General features: G+C 48.5%; 3 protein-coding genes across 3 annotated transcripts in view; all 3 read left to right on the top strand.

Annotated features, from left to right (window-relative positions):
- Positions 1–6,235, top strand: part of LOC106813402 (MAU2 chromatid cohesion factor homolog) — an 18,488-nt gene extending 12,253 nt beyond the window's left edge. Inside the window, exons 13-16 of the mRNA XM_014817539.1 lie at positions 2,328–2,439; positions 2,954–3,044; positions 3,348–3,475; positions 4,230–6,235. Coding sequence (XP_014673025.1) covers positions 2,328–2,439; positions 2,954–3,044; positions 3,348–3,475; positions 4,230–4,304 — 406 coding nt within the window. The 3' untranslated portion in view covers positions 4,305–6,235. The remainder of the gene's footprint in view (positions 1–2,327; positions 2,440–2,953; positions 3,045–3,347; positions 3,476–4,229) is intronic.
- Positions 6,236–6,733: 498 nt separating this feature from the next.
- Positions 6,734–17,476, top strand: LOC106813398 (the record flags this gene model as incomplete). Its single annotated transcript, XM_014817534.1, is given in 6 exon segments — positions 6,734–6,947; positions 8,675–8,798; positions 13,317–13,409; positions 14,814–14,867; positions 16,525–17,169; positions 17,171–17,476. Coding segments are annotated over 2 exon segments (654 nt in total), but the record flags the coding sequence as incomplete, so codon positions are not given.
- A 17-nt stretch (positions 17,477–17,493) lies between these two features.
- Positions 17,494–19,245, top strand: LOC106813405 (transcriptional repressor p66-beta-like). The gene has a single exon (XM_014817541.1). It carries the CDS (start codon positions 17,522–17,524, stop codon positions 18,527–18,529), a length of 1,008 nt encoding a protein of 335 aa, XP_014673027.1. The 5' UTR covers positions 17,494–17,521; the 3' UTR covers positions 18,530–19,245.
- The last annotated feature ends 1,929 nt before the right edge of the window (positions 19,246–21,174 follow it).

Here is a 21,174-nt window from a genome sequence, read left to right as displayed (position 1 = left end):
TCGGACGTGGGGCGTATCCGAAAACGAGTTGGGATGTCGAAAAGCTGGGGCGTCAAAGGTCAAAGGTCAAGAGGTGTAAATAAGGTGGGAACATTCACTCCTTAACTTAAGGTATAGCGGAGATGCAGAATTGCCGCAAAATCTAACCGGCTGACTAGGCTGTGATTGTCGGTGTATAGCATCATGGTAGGCAAAGCATCACTGTGCCGAATTGGAGGTCATCAGGTCAAAGGTCAATGGGCACAGGGCAGATTTTTTAGTCATTTCTGAGGACCATGCGTCTGACGGACGCATTGAAAAATATTTTGTTTCAGCGGTGACCTACCATTTTTATGGCTTTATTGAAGGACCATGAATGTGCTTTCCACTTGGACGTGCGAAGTAAGTGTCTCATAACCTTTCTTGACCCGTAAGATGGAGGCGATGTTTAAAGCCATGATTTGTTAACTGTTATCTGTGTTAGAAAGCAATTTTAATTCTAGGGTTTGCTAGTGAATGCTATACATGCCTGGATGTTTGAGGCTGCGATGTCACAGTGAAATTTCAAAAGTAAATTGCTTGAGAAGTTTCTGTCTTAAATCGTTATATTCTATGGCATTTCTGTTACTGTCAGTGTTGTTATTCTGCCACTTGCCAGTGGCACACTGCCAGTGCTGTGGTGGTAGATAGTTGGTGTATTTTTGCCTGGTTAATTAGCGTACAGTTGGCAGCTCTCTTTGCAGCCTGTAGGAGGGTTAAAACATTGATTTGTTTCTCAACTGCGTTGGCCGAGCGTACCTGTTGGTTGTGGAACAGCTCCATTTTACAGTTGAATTCACAATAATACTTACTTTGAACAATGCTTTATTAGGAATATGTTGGTTTTTTTTATTTAAGATGAGTTAATATGAGATTCTGTAGTGTACATTATGAAATAGTTGCAGATAGTCACTAGCACTTAGCACCTTAGCTTAAGTTACTTAGTTTAAGTTACTTAAGTTACTTTAGTATTAGCACTTTAGGCTCTTAGAACTCTTAGCACTCACTAGCGCCCAGTGAGCCCAGCCGCCTCTGGCGGCTCTTGGGTTTGAAAGTTACGCGCGATTAGCGATTCGGACTTCGCGCATATTTTACCATTTCGTGATTTGGGCGTTTGATTTCGGGGACACTGGGACCATTAATAGATGCACGATGGCCGGCCAGATGAGAGTTGTCGCGGATGAAGCGGGCGTCACAGCGCTCATGGTCGCGCTAATATTGGGCTGCTAAGCGTCACTCGCATTCTTCCCACCCTGAATTAATTGTTGGCGGGTTAGGGCCTAGCATTAGGAAAAACGTGGGAAGATTTTTTTATAGGAAACTTTTGGTAAACACAGCACCATAATGCAGCGACGTTCGAGTCTCCCACTCACTAATCCATAAAATCTTGCCATGAAAAAGATTGAAGCAGAAATACGGATAGAAAGTACGTAAAAGCCATCGGCGCTCGAGAGAACAGAGAGGGAGGTGGAGCGAGAGAATGAGCAGCCAGGAGAGAGAAAGATAGAGCCAGGAGAGAGTCAGAGAGAGAGAGAGAAGCAGAGAGAGGGAGAGAGAGAGATGAGAGGAGAGAGAGAGAGAGAGCAGAGAGAGAGAGAGAGAGAGAGAGAGAGAGAAGAGAGAGAGAGAGAGAGATAGAGAGGACGAGAGAGAGCAGAGAGAGAGAGAGAAGAGAGAGAGAGGAGAGAGAGAGAGAGAGACAGAGAGAGAGAGAGAGAGTGTGCAGAGAGAGGAGAGAGAGAGAGAGAGAGAGCAGAGATGAGAGAGAGAGAGAGAGAGAGAGAGAGAGCGTATGAGAGAGAGAGAGAGAGAGAGAGACGAGAGAGGAGAGAGAGAGAGAGAGAGAGCAGGAGAGGAGAGAGAGAGAGAGAGAGAGAGAGAGAGAGAGAGAGAGAGAGGAGAGAGAGAGAGAGAGAGGAGAGAGAGAGATGAGAGAGATGAGAGAGAGAGAAGAGAAGAGAGAGAGAGTAGAGAGAGAGAGAAGGAGAGAGGAGAGGAGGAGAGAGAGAGAGAGAGAGAGAGAGAGAGAGAGAGACGACGACGAGAGAGAGAGAGAGAGAGAGAGAGAGAGCGAGAGAGAGAGCCAGAGAAATACGAGGGAGAGACGAGAGAGAGAGCCAGAGAAATAGAGGGAGAGAGCAGTGTTGAGAGACAGAGCCCGTCCAATCGAGAGAGAGAGAGAGAGAGAGAGAGAGAGAGATTCTGCATCGTCGATGCGCGCGCAATCGCATTTTCCCAAAATATCGTCCGTAACTTTGTGCGGTGGGACTGCAGTCGCTGTTTTAACGCGTTGCTGGCGTCGATTTCAGGCGATATCTGCGTGAGACTCTGAAGATGGCGAATGCTGAGGATCTGAACAGGCTCACGTCGTGCTCGCTGGTCCTTCTTGGACACATATTCCTCTCCATCGGCAACAGCAGGGTACGTGGCAGCACACACACTCTAACCCTACTCCTCCCATGTCGCAGAGCTGCTCGATAAAACCACTTGGATTTCGTCCGATAGAAAACATTTTGCGTATTTTGTTCGCGAATCGCAAGGGTTTTTAATAGTCGTCTGACCGTTCGGCGTGAATTTTATTTTCGTGAGGAACTGTCGATAGCCGATTCATTCCTGATGGAATCGCATTCACGTGTCTCGTTCAGGATGAATAGGGGCTAGCTAACGTGGAATGGCAGCTTAACTTAATGGACTGCATTCAAATTAATTGTTCTGCATTCATAAATCGTCGAAAATCCTTAATTCTAAAAGTCTAAAAGTCTCAATTCTAAAATCATTAATTGTTCTGCATTCGAATCGTGTACGGTAATCTCCGGTTATTCGGGAGAACGTCCCCTGCGCTTCGGGCAGGCGCAGGGGGTGGGTGGTTTACCATCCGCCCGCGTCTTTTTTTCACGTTTTAAGCGTCCATGTTTTCCGCGTCTTGTTGACACAGGAGAGTGCGAACATGGTGAACCCTGCTATGCAGCTGGCGAGCAAGATCCCCGACCTTCACGTTCAGCTGTGGGCGTCGGCCCTGCTTAAAGGTGCGTTCACCTCTTCCCCTGTTCCGCGTGTTAGATCTACGCGGGGGGGGGGGGGTAGCTGCAGTGTATCAGCACCGCATAGAGCTACTACAGTTTTGGACCTCTCACGCGTTTCTTGCTGCAGTACAAACGCGTGGCATCTCATAAGAAGCCTGTTAGATCTACGTGAGGTTAGCTGCAGTGTATCTGCACCGCATAGAGCCTCCCACGGTCTCCATCTCGCACGTTTATTGTTTCTGTACAAATGCGTGGCTCGTTTCGATTTCGTCGCGTGACTTGCTTCTACGCCTTCCTTCGTTGCAGATCTGTACCACCTGTGCGGCGATCCGGTGCGGGAGAACGAGGGATTCCAGCTGCACACAAACTTCTCCAACCTGCTGCTAGACGACTACTTTCAATCGTCGCGTCTGCCTGCCCACAATCTCATCCAGGTCTCTCGCTAGGCAGCCAGCGTCTCCGCCCGCGCGCGCGCGCACACTTGCGGTGACTGTCAATGGACGCCGCCTTCGAAAAGCACGCTATGTAGCGAGGGTGCGCGGATCATGTGCTGATGGAATATGCGCGTGAAGAGTGGCGACTGTGTTTCCTAGGAATCTGAGTTTTGGAGCGTGAACGCGTAAATTTCTTCGGTTGAGTTGGAAATCGCTTGCGGTGCATCGGTCGTTGATGTGCCGTGCTTTTAGCGCGCACGCTTCTCAGTCCATTGACGGACGCCGCCGTCGAAAAGCACGCCCTGCGAGCATGCGCAAAAACTGTGTTCGAACGGTCTGTCTGACGCAGTGCCGTAGCCAGGATTAAATGTAAGGGGGGGCGGCTCAGTTCGAGGGAGCGTTTTTTTGCATTTTGATGTTGTTAATGGTGCAATTTGGTGCATGTTGTTGGCATCTTAGGGGAGGCGACTGCCCCCATCGCCCCCCCCCCCCTGGCTACGCCACTGGTCTGACGGTGTACGTAGTCGCGCGCGACGAGAAGCGATTGCGTTCTCTGAGATTTCGCTTTTCGGAGCGCGAACGCGTAAATTTATGGGTTGTTTGCCTGCAGTGTGTCGGTCGTTGCCATGCCGTGCTTTTAGCGTACTCGAGTCGCCTTTGTCCAAAGAAAACCCATCTGTTTTCTCTTCTAGTTATCCAGTGACGTCGATCTCGTTATGATTTTGTGCTAACTTGGATTTTCTTTCGTTTCTAGTGGACGGAGGGCCCTTTTCCGATCACATCTTTTCCCCTCTCATCAGCTGTGGGGCCAGGAGCTGAAATTCTCTAGGGTGCTGTGTGCATTTCTCAACAAGTTGTGGACAAGTGGAATCCAGCCACAGATGCAGAAACTAATTTTTCTCCGTGTGGGAGAAACATCTGAAACTTCAAATTTTATTTTTAATGTGCACTGGAGTGAACTGTGTCGCGACAGGGTACTGAATTTGTGTACATAGTGTGTGACTTGTTTAAGTGTACGTGCATATTCGTATGCAAACTCTCTGCTTGCTTTTTTTCTAAACAAAATTAGGTCAGATGTATGTACTTAAGTTTTAATTAGGAACTAGAAGCGAATTTGTAAGCATTTTTCTTTAGTAATTTATGATTATGCCATATTAGATTTTATGCTTGATGAAGGAAGGTTGAATGCGTGGTGAGTTGTCAGTGTGGTCAAGGTTGCAGAATGTGGCTGCTTGTATCCCATTTGCGGCCAGCCGTCTACCGTGAGTTGATATCCGAAATTTACCTGTGTAACGTCGTGGAGGTTGGTGTTTGTAGGTGTTCATGTTTGTTACCACTCGGGTGTAACGATTATAACTAGGCCTTCGGCCCTGTGCAATTGTGTAAACAATACAATAATGTATGCACGCGTTCTAGGACGGGGGCGTAGCAATATATGATGAGTGCACGAGAGGAAGAAATCATGAAGTGTATGGATACTAGAGTTTTACGTGCGAAATCGGTTGCTAAGTTTTTATTAGGCTAAGAAAAAACCCTACGAATGGTTGTGAACAGTGCATGAAAGGTTGTCATAGAAAGTGCTGCCCTCTGCTGTAGATGCTTGTCAAACGCAATGTGTAGGTAATGCTACCCGCAATTTGCTACAGTATCCTTGTACATAATCGTATGACTCCAAGTTTATTTTTCGTGTAAATAAGTGCAAATGTAATCATAAGTGGATATTTAATTATTGCATCAATTAGCATGCTTTTCTGTATGATAGGAAAATCAGCATCTTCATTATGTGAGATGACTAGCAGTAACATAAAGGGTCGATGAAATCACTGGGTAATTGTTTTATCTTATTTGATGTATTTACATATATTAGAAATCCTCAGTGCATGATAATTTTATCTGTCACGTAGAAACGTAGAATGTGATTGAGTGATTCCCATCGATGAAATACCAAATCCTATCGTTGAAGATTCCATCAAAAAAGGAATTTTAAATTCGTGACTGGCACCTTTTTATTTGTTTTTAACAGTTCCTGATAATAATTTGAACACAATTGGCACGCTTTACCTATGTCATATTCGTCGTTGGAAATAGCACTATAGCATATGTGACAGTGAATGGAAAAACCTTGCGCAGTGAAAGCTACAAGTGGTTTGGCAAATATGCGTACTTCACTGAAGTTCACGTGTATGCATGTGCAGCGTACGTCGGCACACAGTTTTGATGCTAACATTCCCCGTTGTAGACTGTTGTAGTAACACTTGTTAGTTGGTTACGAATTGCTTTGGTGGTTGTCGTTTGTTCGTGCACGAAAAAGAACGTTAGTTTCACTACCAGAGAGAGAGAAAAAAACAGATGAAAACTTACTAATTAGGCAGATATATTTGTATATAAATGCTATCACGATCGGGTTTAACAACTTAAAAGTAATAAAGTTTTTCCCGCGCGAATCTGCATCAGTTTGTTTTCTTCAGCGTCCCATCCACTCTATGTTGCTCGCTCTCTCACGCGAAGAAATTATTGCCAGAGAAAGTTAGCGTGCGTGGAAAAGTGTGTGTGTGAGCATGTGTGGAGAGAGCCAGTGCTCGTACGGGGCAGTACCTAACTATGCAACACGCGTCGTCTGCGCTGAAGTTTGTAGAGTCGAGTAGTAGAGCGATTGCGCGCCGCCGTTAACTCTCCTGTTAACGAGAGCAGAGTTAGCGCGCGAAACTTTTTACGATGTATTTACATAAAAATAATAATAAATTCACTACTAACAGTATATCACACTTCTTTGCGGCTGTTTTCGATTTTGTTTAGTAGCGCGCACACGGTGTTTTCGCAATAGTGGCATTGCCACAGTGTGCAAAAGTAATCTTTCCGTTCATTCTAATGTCGTTTGGAACCGTGCCAAAAGTTTATCACGGGTTACCCATACGCGGGATTTACTCCAGCAGAATCCAAAGCCACTGAATCCCAACTTTTCAAGAAAATGGGCCGTAATTAACACTGAAACCCAAGGGCGTTATGAACAAAGGTATCCAATGGTGTAGGTATGCCCCCGTGGTTACTCGTGATATGTATGACTAATTTGAGATGTTATCATTTGCATTTGTGACAGTTGCTTCTTGAGCGGCAAAAATCAATGAAACGTAAAGTCCGATGACGTCACGTGGTCTCGATGCAGGGTCATCGCACCTTGCCATTGGTCGTCCTCCATGTTGAGAGCTGGCCGTGCAACCAATGGTATTCCGTAATTTTGTTATTGTTGACAAATAAACAACCCGGTTGTTTACTGCTGCCGTGGCGTTGCTTCGGGAAACCCCTAGGAAATGAAACAAAGGTTGCGCTGTCAGTGTGTGTGTGATTAGTCGGGAGGCAGGAAGACCGTCGCAAAGAGGAGAAAACCGGTGCCGCCATATTTGACAAATTTTTGAAAAGACCTTCAAACGAAAGCTTATTCTGCTGATACGCTGGAATCTGAACAGGAAAAAAGGTATTAGTACTAAGAATATGGTGGGCACGTTAGTAGTTAAATTGAGCCTGTGAAGTATAGGGAGCTAGGTCATTAGTTCACCCTCCCACCCCCACCCACCATTCAAACTACAAGATCGATAAGAAAATATTTGGCATTCATACTGGAGGCTAAAACTATATTTCGTTCACCTAACGTTCCCTATTTATGTGTAGGAGACGTAAGAACGGCGTTTTGGCGCTGTGGTCATATGTAAGATAAAGGAATGTTGTTGTTGTAAATTTCGGCCACGTCAATGGCCAGGTGATTTTGGCAGTCTGAAATGAAATGGGTACAAACTAAAAATGTTTTTCTTTGTGCCTATACTATTATATACTTAGTATAGGCCCTACTCACTGGCTGCTCAGCCACGACACTGTCGACAAAGGCTTTAGTACATTCAAAATGCACAATACCAAGTTGTAATTTTCACTTCATTACGTTAATTAATAATTATTTAAAAGAAGAATAAATGGGCCCACTGCTAGTGCTAGTGTGAACGTTTTCAGATTTGAGAGAGTAGGCCCTACCTAGGTACTATACTCTATAGACTAGTAGTAGTATGTCTGCATCAAACTAATGAGTGACGAACTATACTTGGGTACCTAGTCCATATATTGTATTTAATAAACCGCTAACTAAGTAACTTAAAATTAAAAATTAGTAAACAGTAAATAATGCTGAAAGGGTCTATGTCCACCAGGGTACTATCAGAGGGTACCCTGGGTACGGTTCGATATATCGGAACGGTACCCTGGTACTATCTAATATGCCGGACCGTACCTCGCCTACTCCACTAACGAGTCTAGGGAGTCGCCTACTGCCTAACCCTAACCCTAGTGATGTCACGATCATCAATTATACTCGATTATCGGTTGAACAGTGGCTCGAACCAAGCGCTTGGTTATCAAAATCCATAATCGATTTCATCGGGGAAAAAAAACGAAATAAATGTAAAACTTGAACAAGAAAACTTGGAAAAGTGATGAGAATCAGAGATATTATCGCTACTAGTACTATACAAGTTATTCTTTATTAACATACATGTATTATACACACAGTAGTAAACAGTGCAAAACAAACAGTAAACAGGGCTAAACAAGCACATACATGCACACACGTACATGTCGCACACGACGTTATGCACACGCATGCATTCAACACCCCGAGTAACCGATCATCGGTTACTTGGATCCAACCGATGATCGATTACGAAATTACAACCGATTGACAACACTACCTAACCCTAACCCTAACAATTTCAGATAGTTACCAGGGTACGTTCCGATATATCGAACGGTACCCAGGGTACCCTCCGATAGTACCCTGGGGGACATAGACCCTATATGAGCGTAAATAACACGCTGTAGCTATATGCCCGGCAGCCGGGCACGGTCTTCGATTTCCTAAATGCCCGGCAGAACTTTTCTCAACCCTAACCCTAACCCTTGTTTACTTGAGATAATGCTGAAAATTAAAAACTGCCAAGCATTTAGGAAATCGAAGACCGTGCCCGGCAGCCGGGCATATAGCCACTCTGTAAATAACACCCTTCAAGAAAATTTGTGCCCAATAACTTGCACATAAATATGCCGAAGTAATACATAAATTATCGTCTGCCGTACGATAGGACCCGCTGCAGAGTACAATTTCGGAACATGAAAATCGGTTTTGTATTGAATGTCTTTTTTATTTTTGGTTGTGTACAGCAGAATTATCAGAGCGTATTTGACTCCAGACTCAGGTTAATTTTCGTCCAATGATGGGTGATTTCTGGTAACCTCAGATGGTACATAGGTGAAAATGAATTGGATGCACACCCTAAATTTATTGGTAAGATTCCCATTGTCTGCATACATCCCATGTATATATGTGTGTTGGAGTTTGGGTGAAAGTTACCGATATATATTTGTAAATTGTCTGGAAATCGGTGGAAGTTATATATACAGTAAAGTTACGCTCATAGGGTCTATGTCCCCCAGGGTACTGCCGGAACGTACCCTGGGTACGGTCCGGTATACCGGAACGTACCCTGGTCACTATTTGATATGGTTAGGGTTAGGGAGCAGGGGTAGGCGACTCCCTAGACTCGTTAGTGGAGTAGGCGAGGTACGGTCCGGCATATAATATAGTACCAGGGTACGTTCCGGTATACCGGACCGTACCCAGGGTATGTCCCCCGGCAGTACCCCGGGGGACATAGACCCTCTCAGCTAAAGTTACAGTGTTTGATGTATTTGAAGCTGTTAAGAAAATACTTCTCGCTTCTTAGGTGCAGTATGAATAGGCTACGTTCAACATTGTACCTGGCAATTTTATTTATCATAGGATTAGAGTTAGGGTAATGAAATACAGTGGTACCGGCTTTATCGGGACAGGTCGGGCACATGAAAACGTCGCGACCAAGCGGGGAACACGTGCATAGCAGCATGCATAAGGTTCGTTTTCTAAAGACGTTTAAGCGATGAGTCGGTGTTTCAGAGTCACGAGGAAGAGGGGACCACTGTATTTGAAAGAAAAAAGCAATGGAAGGCACGTGCACTGCAAGGTCGCACGAATCGTCTATAGATTGAAATGTAATAGATAATGGAAGATCATGATAACCTCGTAACCTCGTAAATATTAGTCTTCAAAGTTCAAAGTTCAAACAACTATAACGAAGACGGAAAAAATAAGAGATTGAAGACGAAACGAATGTATATACCATGATCTTGGTATACATACATGTACTTTTGAATTGTTTTCCATTCATTACCAGTCTTAAATCGCATTTTAATCATCTACAAGCAATGGGTAAAAGCTGTACGTCATGCACATCTTCTGCTTCATGTACATTTCTGTGTGCATTTGTTCTGTTCTTAGTCTGGGAGTGACAGGTGTCTGCAAAATACAGGCGATTGAAGCGGTGTAAGCTTGTGTATGTGCGTGTGTGTGTGTCACTTGTGTTTAATTATGTTTAACACAATGAGTTGGGTGGCCACCATCTGTTACCATCATCTCCCAGACTGGCAATGGCAACAAAAACCTACTAGCCGTGATGGGAGTGCCGTGTTTGAATGAATTTTTATGTCCTGGGATGTCGTGGTATGACACATATTCGTTTTCAACAAAGATGATGACAAAGCACATAAAAAGTGCATGGTTTTTACATAGATCTACAGCCAGATTCGTAATGTCAAGAGTTCATGATGGTTACATGGTATTAATGATAATATGTGTATATAGTATAATTTTGTGCATCTCACTGCATTGCGTATCTATATATACAGTTCCCTGTTCTACATTTTCAAAAGTACATGTACAATCGAGTAGGTCTGTAAAGAACACATTTGGCATTTCCCGTGAGTGACAGTTATAGCGTATAACCAGCTCTATAGAACTGACACCTGTCTATAAATGATACTTGAAGTTTTCCTTTACTAACCCTCGTTTAGAGTTCAGAGTGTCCCCTGAAAAATCTCTGTGTTATACCCATTTGATCTGTCGTATTTAATCTATTTATGCCACTTTTGGTTGTGGTGTTTGCGATTGCGAACGTATCACACTGATATTGGAAATGATATGAAAATGCATGCTCTCAAAAAGCAAATGGATACAGTCTGAAAAAAACGAGCAGACGTCGGGAAGCATTCGTTCTGCGGAGCCCTAAAATGGCAGAGTGATGATAAGAACATACGTGCGCGCGGCCAGCAAGTATTTTGCATGTAACATACATGTACACCGTACGTGCTGTATTGATTTTGTAGTTAATGTGATAATGGCCGCAGTGACGAACATATAAGACCTGTCAATTGCACTAGAATCTCTCCGAGAGATGGAACGGAAAGCAGAGCAAGAGAAAGCGAGAGAGAGACGGAGACAGACAGAGAGAGAGAGAGAGAGAGAGAGAGAGAGAGAGAGAGAGAGAGAGAGAGGTGGAGTGGGTACGAGTAGTGATAGATCCGGTGATGGTGTGCAATGAGCTTTGCGAGCGAATTTTAGGTGAAATTATGTGACGCCGGAACTCTCGCCTCCCGGTACACTTGTGTTCACCGAAATATGCACACGGTTACTGCCACCAGCCTGGCATCGATCACCGCCGTATTATTTTCTAGCGTCTATTTTTAGTCGGCCCAACATGGTGCACCCTGCCGCCACGTAAATGGTCTGACGTCATAAATGTTGGCCGACCTGTCTGTCCCCCCGCGTGCACGGCTGACAAGGTTACGGGTAATTAAACCTAGTGATGGTGAACCCCGGCCCACGAGAGAGAGAGAGAAATGTCTGCACGCTCCTTACGTTTAAAAGTCGAGTTGCCCTGACGGTTGCTGTAGCGGGCGGGGGTGGTGGTGGTGGTGGTGGTGGTGCAGTTAGTGGTAGTTGTTGGGTTAGCGGTGGTGGGGGTGGTGGTAGTGGTGGCGGCGGTGGTGGTGGTGATGGTGCAGTTAGTGGTAGTGGTGGTGGTGGTGGTGGTGGTGGTGGTGGTGACCGCGGCGGTGGTGGTGGTGACGGGGGCGGTGGCAGTGGTGGTGGTGGTGGTCGCAGTGATGGTGGTGGTGGTGGTGACCGCGGCGGTGGTGGTGGTGGTGGTCACGGGGCGGTGGCAGTGGTGGTGGTGGTGGTCGCAGTGGTAGTGGTGGCGGCGGTGGTGGTGGTGGTGACGGGGGCGTGGCAGTGGTGGTGGTGGTGGTCGCAGTGATGATGTTGGCGGTAGTGGTGGCGGCGGTGGTGGTGGTGGTGACGGGGGCGGTGGCAGTGGCGGTGGTGGTGGTCGCAGTGGCAGTGGCTGTGCTGCATCACACTTGGCCTGTTCAGTTATTCACTAGTCCACGCTTGTACTTGTAGGTATAGACGTGACTAGCCTAGATCGTACACCGCTTTTACGCTTCCGCCGGTCTTCCGTGTGACTGTGGCGTATAGGACATACATGTCTGTCTTTGGTCTCATCGCGTAGTTTGCTGTAAGATGAGTTTCGCATATCGAAGCGCGTGTGGTGTCTGCTCGGGTCGAGATCGTAGGATTATGGCGAACGCACGTTACACACGTCTACAGCGCGATTCCTTACGTGGGTTGCGCTGTACTCGTGCCAGCTGTACGTCGCTCGCATCTATGCGCTCGTGCTCGCTGTACGTGACTCGTTCCGCTGTACATCGCTCGCGTTTGTGCGCACGTGCCCGCTGTACATCGCTAGCGTCTGTGCGCTCGTGTCCGCTGTACATCGCTCGCGTCTGTGCACTCGTGTCCGCTGTACATCGCTCGCATCTGTTCACTCGTGCCCGCTGTACATTGCTCGTGTCTGTGCGCTCGTGTCCGCTGTACATCGCTCGCGTCTGTGCGCTCGTGTCCGCTGTACATCGCTCGTGTCCGCTGTACATCGCTCGCGTCTGTGCGCTCGTGTCCGCTGTACGTGACTCGCATCTGTGCGCTCGTCGTTCGCGTTTGCGCTCGTGCGCGCTGTATGTGGATAGCGTCTGTGCGCTCGTGCGCGCTGTATGTGGATAGCGTCTGTGCGGTCGTGCTCGCTGTATGTGGCTAGCGTCTGTGCGCTCGTGCGCGCTGTATGTGGCTAGCGTCTGTGCGCTCGTGCTCGCTGTACGTTCTCGTGTCCGCTGTACGTGACTAGCGTCTGTGCGCTCGTGTTCACTGTACGTTCTCGTGTGCGCTGTACATGGCTCACGTCTTTATGTATCTCATGCTCGCTGCACGTGACTCGCATCTGTACGTATCTCGTGTCCGCTGTACGTGGCTAGCGTCTGTGCGCTCGTGCTTGCTCTACGTTCTCGTGTCCGCAGTACGTGACTAGCGTCTGTACGTATCTCGTGCGTGCTGTACGTCGCTCGCGTCTGTGTGTGGCTAGCGTCTGTGCGCTTGTGCGCACTGTATGTGGCTAGCGTCTGTGCGCTCGTGTCCGCTGTACGTGGCTAGCGTCTGTGCACTCGTGTCCGCTGTACGTGATTAGCGTCTGTGCGCTCGTGCTCGCTGTACGTGGCTAGCGTCTGCACGCTCGTGTCCGCTGTACATGGCTAGCGTGTGTGCGCTTTTGCTCGCTGTATGTGACTAGCGTCTGTACGTATCTCGTGCTCGCTGTACGTGGCTTGCGTCTGTACGTATCTCGTGCTCGCTGTACGTGGCTTGCGTCTGTACGTATCTCGTGCACGCTGTACATCGCTCACATCTGTACGTGACTCTTGCTCGCTGTACGTGACTAGCATCTGTGCGCGCTGTATGTCGCTCGCGTTCGTGCGTTCGTGCTCGGCGAGGCGAGAGACGAAAGGCGCCGTCTTTTTAGAGAGGCGAGAGACTAAAGGCGCCGTCTTTTTAGAGAGTCGACGCGATCGTTCAATGCGACGTTTTTGTTTCTTGCAGTTGCAGTGAAATCATGGCCGAGGATGTGCAGGAACGATTAAAGAGGGAGCGAGATCATCTGCAGGATGGATTCTTAACTGATGAACTGGAGCTTAACCCGTACGTGCAGTATCGCTGCCTCCTTGTAGTTTAGGGGCGGAGGGGGTTAAGATTAATATGTTTTGAAATGCGCGCGCGTGTGCCTTAGAGATTTGCGGCGAATGCTTCGCACGCACGTTACGTATTCACGCGCGCCGCTACTTTGTAACTGGACCCTCTGTCCGCTGACTGACTCTTTCTTCTGTGCGTTGTTGACATCGCCTCCTCTCTCTCTCTCTTTCTCTCTCTCTCTCTCTCTCTCTCTCTCTCTCTCTCTGTCTCTCCTTCCTCCTCTCTCTCTCTCTCTCTCTCTCTGTCTCTCCTTCTCCCTCCTCTCTCTCTCTCTCTCTCTCTCTGTCTCTCCTTCTCCCTCCTCTCTCTCTCTCTCTCTCTCTCTGTCTCTCCTTCTCCCTCCTCTCTCTCTCTCTCTCTGTCTGTCTGTCTGTATGTCTTTCTCTCTCTGTGTCTCTCTCTGTCTCTCCCCCTCCCCCTCTCTTCTCTGGAGAAACCAATTTCAAACATGAATATTTCATCTTGTATATCACTTTCGCCAAGTTAACTCGTTCAGTTGACGTAGATTTGTACGCACGCTCTCTCGTGAACCTTCTAGCTGGAGTAGAGTAGAGTAGAGTAGGGTAGGCGGGGGGTTCACCCCAAACACGCGTTGCCGCTGCTCTTCTCGTATACATACATGTACGTTAGGTGCACACATCATGCCCAGCTTTAGTATGAGAAGCATTTCCGAGGAGTTGGGGCAGCGCAGCTAAGTAGCTACTAGTAAGTACAGTACTGTAGGTTACATTTGCAATTAAGGATCAGACGAGCAGCCTACGCGGCGATGCAACTGCCAGATGAGGGATTTCTTCAAATACGTGAACGCGGAAAATGAAGATTGCACAGACGTTTGCGCGCGCGCGTTATATCGATTAATTTATTAAAAAGATCTCTTTAAAAATAAAAGGCAAAATATTTGCCACTAGGTGGAGATGCTAGGCCATTTGCAGGTAAATTATTGATTATAAACAGTTGTCTTGGCAGCGCGGAGTGCTTTTCACAGAAGAGTATTGAACACTTTTGTGCTTTATACAGTGTTTGTGCCATGTGTTTACTCACGTATATATATATATATGTATTTACTTGCTAATTATCAGTGAATTGTCGTATTTCTTCACATTCCTCTACAATTAACGTAAGCATATCTCTCATTTCACCACTGCTGTGCTTTGTACGTAGCTAATTGGTCAAGATGTCTTCTATTAACAGGCGTCTAATTCATGCCTGCTGTTCTGTTCCATTTTTAGTAGAGGGAGTGGCTGTACATGAATTGATTTTTTTATCCTGCTAAATTTTCCTGCGATGGGCGTATTCGTGCACTTACTTGCATTTTTGTTGTGAATAATATTTTGAATTCTCGTTTTTTTCCAGAGAACCAAAGAAAATGAAACTTTGTGATGGTGAAGACTCCGGAGTGCGTGATAGGTGTGTTTACGAACAAAATCAGCAATACATTTACATTATATTTACATTATACATTCAACCCTAATACATATTACACAATAGTAATAGTATACAATATATGTATACAGTAACATACAGTTTAATGCATACTTTCTAGTAGGTAGCCCATATCGTTGTCACGGTGACGTGGTACGGATTATCATATTTTTATCTCACTCATGATATAGGTAAGGGGTTTGTTTAGGAGTGTACATACATACGTAGCGAAAATACATTTCCTTCACAAAGGCTGGTGCGAGCTCATGTCATTGTCTGTGATTCGAAAATTCTGCCTGAGACTCATATTATTATCAAGAGCGTATAAAGAAGGAGAGCGTACAACGGTGAAATGCTGAAACCATGTTGCAGTATTAGTCGAATTAATAAACTTTTCCCGTTTGATTTTGACGATTCTTTGCAGTATTATTGATCAGCTGTCCTACCTTGTTCATATAAAACAAACCGCATGTTCCTACGATGCCTGATAACGACGCTGAGATAATGAGCGGTGAAAATCTGGTATTTTCGCCGAACACCGAGTCGACATTAGTCAGCACTGCGACCAACTCGCGTTCTGTGCACTGTTTGTTGCTTCCGGTCGCCGCTGTGTAGCGCTGACTCGATACGTTATTACTACAGCGTTACTACATCCAGCGTAAGGGGCGGGTCATCACCATGGCGATAAATAACAAGACGTTTTTGTGGAGTAATGGCTGTGTCAATGACTGGAAATGCGAGAAAAGATAGTAGAAGGAAAATAAATTTCATTGTCAATGAATGACGGAAACATGCGAGGTTTCCCGAAGCTATCACCAGAACGCGGGTCGGTCGCAGTACTGACTAATGTCGAGTCGGTGTTCGGCGAAAATACCAGATTTTCGCCGCTCATTATCTCAGCGTAGGGGCATCGTAGGGACATGCAGTTTGTTTTATATGAACAAGGTAGGACAGCTGATCAATAATACTGCAAAGAATCGTCAAAATAAAAACGGGGAAAGTTTATTAATTCGACTAATACTGCAACATGGTTTCAGCATTTCATCGTTGTACGCTCTCCTTCTTTATATGCTCTTGTTATTAGGCATGTCATTCGCAATGCTGCGACGTGTAGCACATGCCGTGTGTGTATTCCCACTGTGTTACTACTCGCGTGTTGTCTCGAAGGGATACTACACCCTAGAATTTTAGGGTATATTATTATAGTAAGTGTATAAATGATACTATTTATACATTAATGCCTGTTGTTGGGGGCACTATGCTCTCATAGTGCCCCCAACAACAGGCATTAATGTTTTTAGTGCATCACATGACTTTGCAATCTACTCGCAAATATGAAGTGAATAAGACAAAGTTTCTTAAAAACGAACAATTTCAATTTGTATTAAACACAAGGCGTTATAATAAACAATGCGCGCCAAGCAATAGTGCCGCTCAGGCGGGCACTATTGTTTCATAGTACCTGCGACATTATCCAATAGAATTTCAACGATTTATCGTGTGATGCACTAAATATCTACAAACTTGCATAATAACGTCGTTTGCAATCCCGCGACGGCTACGCGCGTGTTGTCTTAAACACCTGAACGCCACGACAACGCTCTTACTGAATCCGTCGTCTGCTTTCCCTCGTGCGTTTCAGAGCGGCTACGCCGACCAAGACGGGTGACCTGAATTCTTCTTCTAAGTGCACAACAACCACAGACAATAGTGAGTGCCTACCACACTCCGACTCCGAGTGGCATGGCAGTGTTCAAGAACAAGGGCTGACGAACGAGACGAAGAGCGGCGGCACGACCCCGCTGCTCACAGGGGGTGCTCGAGCAACAACGAGCGCGCAGACGGCGACGGCGACGGCGACGACAAACAAGAGGGCGTCCCGGCGGCGGACGCCGTCGCCGTCGTCGCAGAGACTAAATCGCCGCCGTCCCCGGAGCCGATGGAATGCGACGAGATAAAGGAGAACGGGAAGGTTGAGGTCGCCGAGGAGAAGGAGCCTGCGGCGGCGGCGGCGGCGGGGGGAGAAGAAGGCGGGAAGCGCGCGGAGGAGAAGGGCGGAGACGCGGCGGGATCCTCTCCGGAGAGCATCATCCTGCTCTCGGACGAGGAGTCGTCGTCGCAGTCGCAGGGTCGCGGCGCGGACAACGGCGACGGATCGTGCGGCGGCGAGCGAAAGCAGCTGAGGGCGGCAATCGCCGACGGCCGACCAGCTTCCGGCGGGACCGCGTGGGCCCGCGAGCAGCTGCAATGGCGGCACCCTCAAGCGGAGCTTCGCAACGAGGAAGCCACAGCTCGTGCTTCTGAAGAAGCTGCGGCAGAGCCAGTCGATGAAAGGACTCGATGTACACGAGCGCGGTCGCCGACGCCGTCGCCGGGGCGATGAGGCCTCCCGCCGGCGCGCAGCCTACGAAGATGCTGAAGCGCTCCGCAGCAGCGCCGCCGCCGCTCGTGCGCGGCTCGGGCGCCGTGCCGGTGCGCGGCGGCAGGGTCCCGCCGACGCTGCAGCGCGGGCCCAACCGCCCGCCCCACGCCCGCGCACTAGAACACAAAGACGGCAGCAGGTGTGCCGCCGCCGCCTGCTGATGCGGCGAGGCGGGCGCAGCCGCGACGGCGGCGGCGGCGTGCTGTCGGCGAACGCGATGCTGCAGCAGATGAGCCGGACGGTCGCGAACGCGCGGCACGGCACGACGCCGCCCAACATGGTCATGGGCTACCAGACGCAGCAGCAGAAGCAGCAGCAGACTAACAACAATGCGGCGGCGGCGGCGGCGGACAGCCAGACGCCTGCACAGCGGCAGGCGGCGGCGAAACTCGCGCTTCGCAAGCAGCTCGAGAAGACGCTGCTACAGATCCCGCCGCCGAAGCCGCCGCCGCCCGAACTCAACTTCATCCCGAGCGCGCAGAACGCCGAGTTCGTCTACCTGCTCGGACTCGAGGAGGCCGTCAAGTACCTGACCGACAACGACCCGCTGAAGGGGCGGCCCGTCGCGCCCGTCCGCTACGTCTTCAACCCGTTCAAGTGCGTGCAGTGCAAGACCGACTTCACGACGGTGTGGAAGCGCGACAAGCCCAACTCGAAGAACGTGATCTGCGAGCAGTGCGTCACGTCGAACCAGAAGAAGGCGCTCAAGGCGGAGCACACCAACCGGCTGAAGAGCGCGTTCGTGAAGGCGCTGCAGCAGGAGCAGGAGATCGAGCAGCGCATACAATCGCAGGCGGCGGCGGCCGCCGCAGCCGCCGCCGCCGCCGCCGCGGCCGAGCGCACGGCGACCCCGACGACGACGACCGCGTCGATGGCGCACGCCGCAGCGCTCGGTCGAGCCATCAACTCGAAGCATCACTCGTCGTCGTCGGCGACGTCTCAGCAGCAGCAGCAACAGCAGCAGCAGCAGCAGCAGCAACAGCAGCAGCAGCAGCAGAACCAGCTGCTGCTGCAGGCGGCGCACCTCGGCGGCCTGCAGCTGCCGCACCTCGCCGGCCACCCGCTCATGCAGGGGTTCATCCCCACGACGCTCGGCTACCCGTACGGCCTCATCGGGGGGCCGACGTCGCACGGCCGCACGTCGGCCGACGTGCAGCGGCAGTACCTGCTGGACATGATCCCCGCGCAGGCGATGCCCAAGAGCAACGTGTCGTGGAAGAACTGATAGTGAATTTACGAGGGGAGTGGGCGTGCGTGCGAGGACGCGGCGCGGGGGAGGTGAGGACGCGGCAACGCGGGGAGGGGCGTATGTGCGACTGTCGCCTGCCTACGCACGCGTGTGACTGAACGGCGGAATTCTTTGTTACTCCATGGTATATATATATTGTTACCCTGGTGGATTTTTGGCCTAGGCCGACAGCTGGCATTTTTGTACCAAATATATATATCGTGTCCTGCAGCTGTTTGTTGGAATATTCAGGCGGGTGGAGTTTTGTAAAGTTTTTCGCAGTTTTGACGCCACAGCACTGTAAAAACTGATACCGCATTTAGCATTAATATTTGAAAAAACATGTGTATTTGCATAGGTAAACGAATACTTACTTGTAATGGTGTGGACAAATTATTTATGTAACCCAGTGATTAAACAACTTAATAGACTGTAATAGCCTTCATTTATAAATAGTAAAGATCATGGAAAATCTAATATTAAATACACAGACTTTTGATGTTTTCTTAGTTCTTTCATTCTTATTCTCCCACTACCTGTCGTTTACGAGTAACCGTCGATATTTTGTACCGATGGAATGCACTGGGAGAACATTTGGAAGTATCAACTACAATGCTGTCAGGTTTTTATCAGTGTCTGTATAGATCGTGTTTAATAAGAGTTCATATTATCCATAATACAGTAGACGTTTATAATAAACTGAATAACATGTATATAGTGTTAAATCGAACATTTTGTAACAACGACGCGTGGCGACTCGCCAACAGTATAAATATCCGCATATTTCTAACTGTACTCTTTTCGCACAAATCTGAACACTTGTTAAATGTTATCTAAGGAGCGTTACGTCTCGCGGTAGGCCGCGCGACCGAACAATAGAACGTAGCTATGCGCAGCTGCGCGTCCCGGCGAGGGAACGCGCGTTTCTAATGTACTGCTGCAGTTCATCTTACGTGCTGGAGAACTGCCGATTGACCCTCGTTTAGCGCTTGTTGCAAAACTAGTTTTTTCGTAGAAGCTCTGACCTTAATTTCATCATAAGTAGCCTCTGGGTGTTCTCGTCCCAGTTGATAATAGCAAAGCCTGCGTTTATTAACTTGGTTATCGCTCTGCAACCATCTGACGCATATATATATATATATATATATATGCAAGCGTGTTCCGATGACGGGCGGTCATCGTCCTTCCGTCACTTCGCCTGGATATGTATTATACGGTGTATGGAGGGAATGCAAAGAAACAAAGAACTTGTGTAATAATAAAAAAAATGCCACGAGTTTATTTTGTGAACAATGGCGTTGGTAAAAATACTACGTGCGCGAAATCGGGGGGCGATCGGGCTTCCGAACGAATTCTCGCTCCCCCGCTGCGGGTCACTCTCCTTTCATTAGGTACTCTTCGCGTTATCGTTTGCGCCGGATGCGCGGGGTGGTTCGCCGACGCAGGGGAAAACGTCGCGATCGCGTGCGCAGGGGGCGCCACCGCGTCACCGAACTTCCGAGTCGCTTTCCCACCGCGACGGAGAAAAACCCCGCGCGAGCTTCCATCAGCCGTGTTCACGCGTGCAAGCCGCCGCTCACGTCTCGAGCTGCGACGGTCACGATAAGCGAGCAGCACTCGCCGGATGAGGGGGTCGGTGGGAGGGGGTTTCCGCGTCGCGAGGCGAATCGCTAACCGCTCGCTCGCGACTCGTTGTTGCGACGCCTGGCTTTTCGTCGAATAATTAAAGTATTTACATTATTTACATTATTACACTGTACACGTGCCGGACACGCACACACACACGCTGCTGCGGGAAGTGGAATTCCGATGACCGCAGCGTTGGCACCTGGGTGAAAACCGCGCGCGCGAGCGTTTTCGACGTCGCAGGTTCATACGAGCCGGGAACGACGACCGCTAGGGGTCGTCGGAGGTGGTGGGGGGAGACGTCCCGCGCGACAATCCGTTACACAGCTGCGCCTGCCTCTCCTGTCCAACATCCGGCAAGATGAGACTCGCCCCCCCCCCCGATCGCCGAAAGTTGCGGTGCCACGACGGAAGTTCGTGACGGAGAACGCCGCCTAATCTAACAGAACCCTGCCCCAAAGTTTGAGCTTGTTTCGAGGTTCGATCTTAAACGAACGAGCGTAAACATTTTCGATGCAGGAAACAACCTAGGAGCATATAAATAATTCTAGCTAGGGCCCCCCCCCCCCATCCCCTGAGGAGTCACGGTGACGAATCTCTCCTGAACACGAAATGCCGGATAGGACGGGGGTGGGGGGGAGAAGCTTACTCATTACGTATTCATAACGTGTTGTGACTTTGAGCACAGCTTGCACGCATCAACACACGCAATGGCTCCTTGTTTTTTGGGAATTTCACGAGCGAAATGGTAGTGCAATGGTAGTATCTATTGACTGTAATGGCACGACGCCAGACAAAGAAATGATGACGGTCACGGCAACGAATACAGGGTTGCATTCGCAAGAAAGAGGTATGCGTAACTAACCCGCCACCGTAGACGGGAGGTAACAAAACTGCACCACAATTTTACAACGATGCTTGCAACGATGCTTACAACGATTACACATCTTTGCATGTGTATTACACATGTATTACATGTATTACACATGTATTACAGGTATTACATGTGTTACATG

Source organism: Priapulus caudatus, unplaced genomic scaffold (genome assembly GCF_000485595.1).
Source record: "Priapulus caudatus unplaced genomic scaffold, Priapulus_caudatus-5.0.1 Scaffold767, whole genome shotgun sequence".
In the NCBI taxonomy this organism is placed as follows: Eukaryota; Metazoa; Priapulida; class Priapulimorpha; order Priapulimorphida; family Priapulidae; genus Priapulus; species Priapulus caudatus.
Note: the sequence above shows the minus strand (reverse complement) of the source record. Positions and strands in the feature narration are given on the sequence as shown.